This window comes from Euprymna scolopes, chromosome 43, assembly GCF_053919585.1.
Source record: "Euprymna scolopes isolate OS-2025 chromosome 43, ASM5391958v1, whole genome shotgun sequence".
Classification (NCBI taxonomy): domain Eukaryota; kingdom Metazoa; phylum Mollusca; class Cephalopoda; order Sepiida; family Sepiolidae; genus Euprymna; species Euprymna scolopes.
Window position 1 is genome coordinate 9,736,928 of NC_136524.1, and position 12,505 is coordinate 9,749,432.

Genomic DNA, 12,505 nt, shown 5'->3' on the forward strand with positions numbered 1-12,505 from the left:
TTATCATGGGTACATACACCAGACAAATTTTTTATTTTTGTTTTCTAACCTTAATTTTTAATTTAGGTTTTAAATTTATTTTTCCATTATATCGTTTAATAGTGCCGTTATTTTTTTTTTTTTTTATCCCAAATCCCTGTCTCTTGCCTCATTTTGTGATTATGTTTTTTATTTGAATCTTTTTCAGGTGATAATGAAATTCATGGAAATGATGGAACCACAATCTGAATATATAAATATGCTTGTTAAGAAGTTAGCTCCACCACTTGTCACATTGTTGTCCGCAGAACCAGAAATTCAATATGTTGCTTTGAGAAATATCAACTTGATTGTACAAAAACGGTAGGAAAATATTAAAAATTTTTTTTTTTCATTGTCAACGATTGTTAATACATTACTAATTGACTATCAGGATCCTGTAAAAAAATTTCATGTTGCTTTCTACACCAATCTTTATTATAACTTTTCATTAATAATAATAAAATTCTTTTGATGTAATGTGAAACAAGCAAAATTACCTTTTCCTCTTCTGTAAAAATAATTGTTGTTAGCTAAATATTATTTAGATAAAATGAATTTGTCATTTATACATTTAACATTTTAGCAATTTTATTCTTTTTAAAACAAATTCTATTTTCTTATCATAAAAATAATTGTCAGTTAAATATTCAAATCAAAACTAATAATATGTTTCGAAATGTAGTATTCATTTGATATCACATACTTTTAGCATAATTCGATTTTGAAACAATTCATTTTAAACTGAGTAAAGTCAGAATTGCTTATTTTAGTGGCATCAAATTAATCACCAACTTTTCCAATCGGACAATTTCATTTCATTTTTTTTTTTTTTTTTTTTTTTTTTTTTTTTTTTTTTAGGTGATAACGTACATATGAAAATGAAATGACTTATATTAATATATAAATGAGGTCATTTGATTGCCAAAGAGAAAATGAAAACAAAAAAATGTAATTAAAAATTAACTGATGTAACTAAGTTAAAAAAAATTCTGACTTTACCCATTTGAAAATGAATTATTGCAAAATTTATATCATTAGCATTCTTTTTATTTTAATGTAATTTTGATACACATCTTATTGTTACAATTTTCAAATAAATAATTAGTCATATTGGTTTTATTTAAAGACTATTTAGATGATCATGAAAATTATTTTTACAGAAACAATCAGTTATTTTTTTCTTAATATTGAGCCATTTATTTCAAGAGAAATATGATTGGAAGCAATTGTGGAATTTTCATGGAGGGTATCATTAACATTCTTATAATGCCCACCATTTTTTTTTTTTTTTTTTTCTGGCTTCCTGATCTAAAATGCATCAAACATTGATTTTATTGCTTTTTTTTTTTTCTGTCCCTTTTGCAAAACTCAATCATGCTCCTGCAAAGTCAAAAACAGTAATTTTCCTCTAAAACAACGAAACCAAATACCATACAAATTTATTAAAAGCGTAATCTAATTTGGAACAGATTGTGTAAGAATGAACCGCCTCAATTTCTTTCATTCCTATTTATTTCCATGGGGGAAAAAAAAGCTAATAAAATTACTGTTAACTTTTAAATGACTTATTCCTTTTCTTTTTGTAAATTAATATTTACAAAAAGAAGAAAATCAATCCAATGAAAAAGGATGCTCCAGAATTTCATTCTCCCATGAAGAAAACTGTATATGATGTACATACCGATGACTGAAAGAAAATATTTTACACCAAATGCAACATAAATTTATCAAGTGGTTTCATTTTTAAATTAGAAAATAAAATTTATGGTTAAATTATAAATGACAAACTTGTGACGCCATCTTCTGAAGAAACCAGAGAGATAACTCCAAATGAAGATTATAGAAAGCCATTCTAATATGGGAAATTGAGAGGGGAGCAAAATTAAATTTACTTAAATGATTTTATTTATAAAAATAGTAGCCCCCTATATTAAAGTAGCACTGTGCCTTGTTTGGGGTGAAGATGTAATAAAAAAAAATCTAATTCATCAATTTATTATTTTTTATGTATAATATTTTCTGTCTGTCACAAGTACATACATACATACAGAATTTTCTTTATTTTTTTTGTTTTCATAGAGGAGTGAATTTTGGGCAAGTGCCTAAAAGACATTTAAAATCCAAATATATTACAAAAATGGTCACACATGTTAAACTGAGGGGATATTGTATGATTTCACCTATATGCACCTTTTGAATTGATATTTTTTAAATTTTTTCTATTAATGAAATATTTTTTTAAATCAAAAATAAAATAAGGGAAAACTAAAAAGTATTTCAAATCTTGATTGTTTTGAATTATTTTTTCTAAGCTCTCCATCTGGCAATACGTCTCCAACCAAGCAGGTTTTCAGCTGAATGATGAGACATCATGATGATGAAAGTTGGGCAGAATTTCATTATTTATGAGGATGGCCCAACAGCAATTTGTTTACAATGTATCTCCCATTCTCTATTGGATTGCATTTTTCTCTCTCTGTCTCTCTCTCTCACTCACTCGCGCGCACACACACACACACTGCCTAAGTCTAAATACAAGTTTCATGAACAAAGTTTCTTTCCTAGAACTGCTCAGCCGTGGAACTCTGTTCTGTTAGCTTGCTTTCCAGCTGACTACAACGTGGTGGTACCAAGTCCAATGTAAACAAATTTTTGTTGAGCTGTCCTCTTAGTCAACTTCTATCAAATTTTCATCACTTGTACACATATTAACCCTTATCCTTGAATGGCCTTTGGGCCTTGATAAATGGTGATTTCCTTATCTACTATCTCTCAATGTACTTGTAATTCCACTGCACTTCCTGTGCAATCAATCGATATAATATTCTGCTTATTTTCTTAGTCTGTACGTTACGTTTTTAAAAAGGCTAAATACAATTTTTGAAGGACAAACTGCTTTAAGAAAAAAGGCCAAATTTGCAAGATTTAGCTTTAAAAAAAAAGCCAATCTAGCAACCCTGGACAAGAATGAGTGACCTCCCTTTTGTGTAGTCTCATTTTCAAATATCATAATAATAACATATGATTGTTGTTGTAATGATGTGAGAAAGGAACTCCATAACTTTGACGTGTTTTTCCGCCAAAGAAATACGTTTGTGAAATGTTGCATAAAGAAAAAGGGGGGGGGGGAAGAACATTGTCTACCAAAAGGTGCTGGACTGTAAGAGTAAATAAAAAATTGTCTCTTACAATGTGATCTTATTACCTGTATTGAACTATTTAGCACAATATTACTTTCTGAGTACGTATTAATTTATCTCATTTGGGTCAGTTCTATATTCAAAATACAATGGAAACTTTTTCATAAAGATGTTACGCTCATATTTTCTGTGTGTTATCAGTTTTTCTGTCCAAAAAAAAAACAAATCTTTTGCACTATCCAGAAATAAATCTGCTTTATCAAAATGTATTTGATGATTAAATATGTTTTAGGACGCTGATTTTGTCAGCAATCAGTTAAGGTGAAACAAAGATTTGAAAATTACATTATTTTTTTATAAATTTTATGTTTATAAAGATAAAAAAAATGTCAACATGGAAGTAGTAAACCCTTTCTACTATATAGGTGATATAGTAAGTGTAGATGGTGGATGTATACTTGGTATGGCCACAAAGGTAAAGGCAGCCTGCATGAATTTAAAGAAAATATTGCAAATATTTTATTTTGAATTATTTTGACAAAATTTTATCATAAATTCATTATTGCAAATACCTTCAATTTTATATAATTTTATATGATTATGTAAATTTCAGATCGGACATTCTTAAACACGAAATGAAAGTTTTCTTTGTCAAGTACAATGATCCAATTTATGTCAAATTGGAAAAATTGGATATCATGATCCGACTAACAAATCAGTCAAATATTGCACAAGTTTTGTCTGAACTAAAAGAGTAAGTATCCAGTGTTCTTTTAGTACTATCATTTTTAAATTTAAACATTTTTTGTAATCCATGATAAATCTTTTCTACTTAAGTGAATCAACATTTGGCTAAATGTTTTTTCCTTTATATTATAATGACACAAAATACATGCTGAACTATTTAACTCTGAAATTGAGTTATGTTTCATAAAAAAGTTATTTTTTTCTAATTAGAAGTAATCTGCAATTCATTAATTCATCCATTTGGCAAGAACACACAATCGTATGTGGCCTGACTTTCTCTCTCTCATATATAAATGCAATTAAGTTATCAAAGAATATATCTTTAACAAAGCAAAACTTTTGCAGAAAAGAAAAGCTCAACACTATTAAGAGGAGCAAACAAATATATTAAATGAAAGATAAGGAATAAAAGTTATATCATCAGAACAATAAGGGAAATTAAAAAGGGGAAAATTAGGGGAAAAAAACATACATCTTTAGACCAAGAATTTCCAAACTAAACGCTTCTCTTCAAAAAAGAAGGACCAGAATTATACAAAATGCAAATATAGATAAAAACTGGCTTAATAACATTTAGATATAAAATGAGAATGAAGGAATAGGATAATATGGTAAGAAATAATTAAGAAATATTAACAGTAGGTACAATATATGCATAAACCTAAAGGGTATTATATATGTAGGTAACAGTGAAAAGAAAATTATAGGTCACTGAAATGATAAGGATCATTACAGAAGATCCAATAATAAAAGGAGGAAAAGATCGGGACGATAGATGAGAAAGGAGGTGTAAAAAGCAAATGTCATGGCCTAAAGAGTTTTTTTTCTCTCAATTTTCCTCTTTTAATTTTATTGTTCATTCTGATTATATATAATTCATATAACCTTTATTTCTCATCTTTCATTCAACATATCTATATATGCAAGATGGCCCACTTTAAAGTAGCCCATACAAAATCTAGTAGAGAGGAGGAACATTCTTTTATTCTTTAAATTACCTGTCGTGTTATAAAAGATGCTGGAAGTGCTACCTATTTACATCTTTGCATTTATGAGCACGTTTAACAAAGTTTACAGATACTGCTTGTAGATCATCTCTGGCGATTCTCCTGATAGCGTTGGTAATGTTCGCTTTTAGTTGGTCTAAATTGTGAGGATTATTTGCATAAACTTTTTTATTTTTTAAAGTCCTCCAAAGATAAAAATTACATGATGACAAGTCTGGGGAACATGGTGGCCATAAACTGTTGCTTATTGTTCTGATAGGTTTCCACAATCAGTATTCTTTGCTGCAGTGAAAATACCATAATTAAGTAATTTTAAATGTCGATTTTAAGAAATTAACAAGCTTAATCTGAAAAAAAAATAATTAGAGAAAGATTAGATAGATCGGCCTACTTTTAAATGGGCCGTCCTGTATATATAATCATAGGCAATTAATGAATCTAAAAAGATTCCTTAAATGAAGACTTATCAAGATATAAGAAGCTCAATGTGTGAGGTGAAGCATAAGTATATAAAGAAATTTATAGACAGGATTAAGTAAATATGGATTTTTTTGTCAGTTCAATGAGGAAGAAAACCTTGTTGGTAGGAGGAGCTATAAATGCACTTTATACCTACTGAATTTAATCCATTTAATCCATGAGGGTAGCTTGTTCTTGTTCTGTCAGCCATAACTGAGTAGAAGTCTCAAGTAATTTGTAATTTTATTCTTAGTATTGCCTTCACTAAGGATTGAAACTTTGACCTCTAGATAACTGTCACTTAGAACCAATTATTACGGAGTGCTCATATCTGTTCTACCATAGGTCATTGTGAACATTTCTAATATGGACTTCGGGTTTGTGAAACCTCAATTATTTATTTATTTATTTATTTATTTTTTGTTGATGTATAGTCTTACTACTCTCTCTCTCTCTCTATCTATATATATATATATATATATATATATATATATATCGTAAATATTTGAATTCATTTAAAACCTATCGCGATACATCCAGACAGTTGAGTGCGATGGACATGCGGGTAAGGGGTTTAGGCTCATTACCGCAGGGTCCCGATTTCGAATCTCGCTAGATTCAGCCACTCTGATGAGTCATAGCCGACAAAACACGTGTCAGTGGATAATTATATTTAAAAAAAAAAAAACAAACAATATGTATGCCGCTCCCCATGAGGGGGTACCAAGTTGGTTAAAGGGAAAATTATTCCCAACTTGCATTTTAGGTAAAAATGCACTTTCGTAAATATTTGAATTCATTCAAAACGTATCGCAAAAACAAATAACATATATATATATCTCGATGAGAATAGTAGCCTTAAAAGAAATTTCTAATATTTTATTGTAAACCTACGGATATTAATATTATTTTGTTCTCAATATAAATTGCGGCTTTTTCTAACCTAGGTATGCTACAGAAGTGGATGTGGATTTTGTACGCAAATCCGTTCGAGCAATTGGTCGTTGTGCTATAAAAGTGGAGCAAGCTGCTGAGCGTTGTGTGTCAACTCTACTTGACCTTATTCAGACCAAGGTCAATTATGTTGTACAAGAAGCTATTGTGGTTATCAAGGTAAGTTAAGGAATTGATATTGATAAAAATACAGAATAATTTTGAAATTGTAAACAAAAGAAAAGCAAATGAATTATACCAAACACAGAATTTATCTACTGAATTGTATACTTTTAACATGCTGGAAGTTAGATTTCGTTCAAAGTTGTCTTTCCAACAGATGAAAAAAATAAAGATGGCTGCCTAATATATATATATATATATATATATATATATATATATTTTATTAGCTTTGGTTTAACTTCATTCCGTAAAAAATAATTCTTGTCCTATAACTAATCCTAAGTCAGGAGGAGGAGGAGGAGGTTGTCAGTTGAACTTAAGATAAGTGGTTGGTTAATGTTTTTTTTTTTAATTTTTTTACAATCTTTTCAGTATGATCTCACTCCTAATAGTTAATTGATATCCCAGCAACCATTTTGTATTTTTCTGTGTTGATAAGCCAGTTGTTGTACGGAAAAAATTCTGAAAAAAGAAAAACAAAACAAAAAAAACAAAAAGCCTAATTATACTGCATTTTGTATAAATTAAAAAAAAAAAAAATGGATTTCTCAATTATTAAATCTTCTGCACTTTGATCTTGGTATTCAGAACATGCATTGCGGTATACTAAAAGTTGAAAATCAATATCATCTTGATACTTTTTAAATAATCTTGATAAATTTTATATATTGATATCATAATATTTCTATTGTCACGGTCATTTGTTTATTAGCCATCATAATTAAGTGGATGATTGTGCTATCAAAATGAATTTGTTACTGTTTGTTTTGCAAAGGTCTATGTGGTCACATTAAAAGTTTTTAGATATAATGAAAATAAAATTTTGGTTTGCGACGTCTACTACAAAGAAGCCAACCATGTAGGAGTTATGGTATTTAGTGTGAACGTATTAGACTCAAATGTCACTCATTTAGTAAAAATAAATTTTTGCATGAAATATGCAGATACAAAAGGCTGTTTGCAACATTATAATTAGGTGTTTTAAGTCAAATTAGTTCACCTATGTTTGATATTCAAATAACTTTAAAACAGAAATAGGCTAAATAATTATTTTAAAAATATAGCTGTTTTTCTGAAATAGGACACAGGTAAAGATATGTAGAAATTTCTGCTCATTATGTTTGTAAGCATCTTGTAATAGATCATAAATGAAAAATACCCCCAGTTTAAACATCTTCCTAGCTAGAATAAATATATTTTTAAAAGGAACGAAAGCAAAATGCATTGTTTTTATTGCGAAGAAAATGGTAGAAAGAAAACAAATTGGCTTGTTAGATTCAAATATCCATTCAGCAGAGGCATTACTGTGTAGGTGTCCTGTTGAGAATGAGACTGACTGTTCATAGAAAATATAAATACGATGAATCCTGTCTTGATTCTTACTATTTATTGAATTTTATGGATTTCGTTAACTGATATTGTAAATGTTTTATTTTCAGGATATTTTCAGAAAGTATCCTAACAAATATGAATCTATCATTGCGACGCTTTGTGAGAATTTAGACACATTGGATGAGCCAGAAGCAAGGTAAGTCAAATTCGTTGCAGACAGAATTTTCAGGTATCTCCATTTCAGCCATACACTACTAAGCTCCAACCTCTGTCCCATAGTCACATTCTTGCATTCTTGTGCTTGTGTTATAAACACTTCCATGTAATATGCTGCAAACTTACTGTACCAGACTTGTACTTTCTCAGTGTAAATATTCTGCAACTAGCAACAAAATCCCACCTCTTCAAAAGTTCTCAGATGCTTGTCTTGGTTTGACTTCTTTTTCTTTTATGACAGACCTGTATGAAAACTAAAAATTTTTATTTTACCATAAAGACCAAGACTTCAAATGATTTATAGATGTTTTTTTTTTTATCAAAGAATAACTTTGTCTCCTTCTCCTCTCTCAATGAGCACTCTGTGGCTTTCTTGTAATCTGAACGTTGTCAAAACTGATTAAAGTTGTTTAGAAAAAAAGTCTTTGTGGGGAAGGCTGCCGCTGCAACATACACACACTTTGTGATTGGCTACTCATGTCCATACTATCCCTCTTTTGCTGATAGCATATACAGCTACATTTATTTTTCAAACCAATCTCGTATGTTTAATATTATGCACAAAACAAGCAATACAAAAACATGTACTGAGTATTATGTAAGTAGAAGATACATTATTAAAAAAAAACAAAAAACATCTAGTCCATTTCTTTTTTTTTTTTCTTTTTTTTTTAAGAATAAGAATATGACGTGTATCGGACATTTTTTTCTAAATATTTTTCATATCCCAAATACTAAGTAAATTGTTTTTTATCGTTTTTATGCATTAAAATGATAATTCTGTGTTGATTTCTCTTTTGGTACTGGCTGTTTGTAATTAGCCTCCCTCCAAAATATCAAACACTTTTTGACAAACGTAAACAATTTGACTAGTAGTACTAATAATTATAAGCCAGGCAGCAGCAGAAGCCACTATTGGCTGTTTAGTTTGAAATCGACAAATTTTTTAAACTGTTTGCAGGTTTATTTTGAAAAAAAAAAAAAAAAAAAAAAACTTTTGAAAATTAATGCGGTTCTTTTTTATAATAGTGGCTCTGGTTTTTAAATATTAACTTTCAACCTCTAATTGATGTACCTATTTACTATGCCTCCCCACGGGACAGAGTTAGACACCAGGGTCGTTTTTTAACATGGAGAAAAGGTACAAAAATAAAAATTGTCTCAGTCGTGAAGGATTTCTCCTCTACCGAAAGAATAAATGATTTTAGATGCCTATTTGTCAGCTTTAGTAAAATTTTCTTGATATTCAAATAGGTGGCAAAAAAATACTTGATACTTTTCCAAACGTCATGGTTTCTGTTAGTGATATCGGTTGTTTTAAATAAACTTTATTTTTGTCTATTTGTCTTCATTTTTGTAAAGTTTTACATCCTCATTTACCTAAGTTTACATATTTAAAAGTAATTTGATGTTCAAAATATAAGCCATAACATTTTCAAAAACCAATAATTATGAACAACTAACCGTAAATATAAGTGTCAAACGCCGTCTTAACAAAACAAAAAAACTCCTTTACTCTTACCTCGAACTCTAGGGATAAGTGGCAAGCCTCCTAAAACTTTTTCTAACCCTAACAATAATAATAAAAAGTGGCAAGCTCCCCACCAAACAAAATTCCTCAGTAAACTACATATAAGTGTAAAAAAACAAAAAACAGATCTTTCCTTAAAGAAAAGTGCATATGATTTATCTCCCATAAAAATAAATTGGTTAACTGTCCTAAAGCCCTAGAATGGTCTCAAAATGGTGAATTATTTTACATTAAATTTTTGAAACCAACCTCCACTCTAAATTTTAAAATTATTTCTTGTTTCTATGAAATCTTCAGGACGTTCACACAAATTTCTCTTAGCCCTATCCAAAGTCAGAGTGGCAACATCCTCACCCTCCCATAATTGCACAAAGATCCTCTTAAAACCCTCACATAATCATCTTTAGAAAAAGAACACAAAAAACACCCAGGATTTATCTCCCATAGAAAACAAAAATGGTAACTGCCCCAAAACGCTGGCATGACTCAAAATGGGGAATCATTTTACATTAAATTTTAAAAAAATTTTTGTTTATCTTTCATTAAAGTTTTTCAGGTGTTCACAGTAATTGTCTACAAAAGCAGAATCACATATTTTAGAGAGGTGATCAGATGGGGGTGAGGGTAACAGAAGATATTAATCTACAATAACACCAAAGAAGTATTGCAATATATTCATTTTTAAACAGTCCTAGATTTATATTTCTATTTTTTTGGCACATAAAATGCATTACAATTCAACTTTGAATTCTCTTTTCTTTTAATGAATACATGGCCTTTTTAAGGAATTGCAGCATATTTATATGCATTTACTGCAGATTATTTGGAAACCATTAATTTCTGGAGATTTTCAGTAGCATATTCTGATTCCTTGCACAAAAATATACTTGCTATATATATATATATATATATATATATATAGCAAATTTCATTGCTTCATCTTGTGTTTTAACAAAGATATAACATTTTTACTGAAAAAGTAGTTTAAAAATGACAAAACGTATATGATCTTAAAGAGGGAAAAATATCCAAATGTCAAGGTACAAAAATAGTCATAACTTCCTTAATTTTAATTGGATTTAAAAAAATTTAAAAAGATTCTTTCTTAGCTCATCAACCTCTTTGTATGTATGTTAATTTTTCCATGTGTATTGCTAATTAAAGCAAAGCTTCTTTCCTGGAACTGCCTTTTTATAATACACCACACACTCCTACAGGGTTGCTTCACGGCTGATTTTAAAATGATCATTTTCAAGTCCAATAGAAACAAGTTCCTATTGAGCTGTTGTCTCCAATAATCAACTTCTATCCAATTTCGATCATTAATGATCATCACGGTGTTGAATCACCGGCTATTTGACACTCATTAATCTATCCTTGAATGGCCTTTGGGCTTTGACAAGTGATGGCTCCCTTGTAAAAAAATCTTTTTTATTTTTCTTCAAGAGCATCAATGATTTGGATAATCGGTGAATATGCTGAAAGAATTGATAATGCTGATGAATTACTGGAAAGTTTCTTAGAAGGATTCCAGGATGAAAATACACAGGTAAGATTTATTTTGCTTTGTTTTTTTCTGCTAATATTATACTTCTATGTGGACTAGGATTAAAGTGTAATATTTGTTCTGTTCTTGGTCAGAAGAGGAGAAATCTTTTTTCTTGACTAGAACTATTTTTATCCTTGTCTCCAAGCAGAATTTTTTTGTATTTATTTATTTTTCTTTATTATTAACAACTTTGTCTAATTTTTCCTTCATGGTGAGCTAAATAAATAGAAGTTTCTAAGATATTCAAATTAATTTCTTGGATTGTTTGGATCACTAGATTGCTGTTCAAATCTTGGATATTATTCTTGTGTCTCAGCTGATGTAACAGCTTAGGAATCTATTAAACTTCGAACTGAACTCTTTATTTAATCCACTTGTTTCGTCAGCCATGACCAGGTATAAGTAAATGCTTAGTATTAAATGTTCACCATCCAGAAGAATGTCACTTAGAACTGATTATCACTTAGCACTTTATCTGTTGAAGCTTATATTGGTCTAAATGTGAGAATAACACTGGAGATGAGATCAGTAGTCTGAATAATCCCAATAATGCAAATTATCCATCCTCCTCTACAAATATCCTGAAACATAATGATACGATATTGTCGAATTGAATGATTTAAAAACCATGAAATAAAAAAAATCTATACATATTTAGAACATTTTTCGGCTTTGAATTTTCATCCTCTCCCAAAAGTTATGCATATGCAAAGATTTGTTGTCGATCAAGGTTGTAATTATATTATGTATATTTTAAAATTTTATATATTATGTATATTTTAAAATTTTATATATTATGTATATTTTAAAATTTTATATATTATGTATATTTTAAAATTTTATATATTATGTATATTTTAAAATTTTATATATTATGTATATTTTAAAATTTTATATATTATGTATATTTTAAAATTTTATATATTATGTATATTTTAAAATTTTATATATTATGTATATTTTAGAAATTCTTTTCTTAAAAAAGTTACTATGTTCCTCATAATTACAATTTTCACCCAGAAATAAAAAATCACAATAGTTGATTAATTGGCAAATACCTCGATAAAAGTTACTAATTCCACATCGCTATGTATTTTATCATCAACCAAGAGAAAGGGTTAAATGACTCAAAGATACACCAATTTATTTTTAGAAAAAAAAAGAAAAAAAGCTAAGATACATATTTAAGCAGCATTCTTTCCTTTAAGCATATTTCATTAAATAATAGAGACAATTTCTGTGTACATATTTTGGTTCTGATCTTTTACTAGTTTTCATAGTTTAACACAATTTATTTCTACCTAGATTTTTTCTTGCTCTAGCATGGCTATTTATGAAAACAAACTTATGCAAGCGATTACATATAGTTTAATTAGTTGGCATATTC

The 12,505-nt window shown here is 28.9% G+C and overlaps 1 protein-coding gene across 2 annotated transcripts in view; it reads left to right on the forward strand.

Annotated features, from left to right (window-relative positions):
• Window positions 1-12,505, forward strand: part of LOC145268176 (AP-1 complex subunit beta-1-like) — an 89,403-nt gene that overhangs the window by 58,121 nt on the left and 18,777 nt on the right. For both annotated transcript variants that reach the window (XM_080123391.1, XM_080123392.1), the window contains exons 9-13: window positions 188-342; window positions 3,775-3,915; window positions 6,322-6,487; window positions 7,930-8,018; window positions 11,016-11,118. In XM_080123391.1, coding sequence (XP_079979517.1) covers window positions 188-342; window positions 3,775-3,915; window positions 6,322-6,487; window positions 7,930-8,018; window positions 11,016-11,118 — 654 coding nt within the window. The remainder of the gene's footprint in view (window positions 1-187; window positions 343-3,774; window positions 3,916-6,321; window positions 6,488-7,929; window positions 8,019-11,015; window positions 11,119-12,505) is intronic.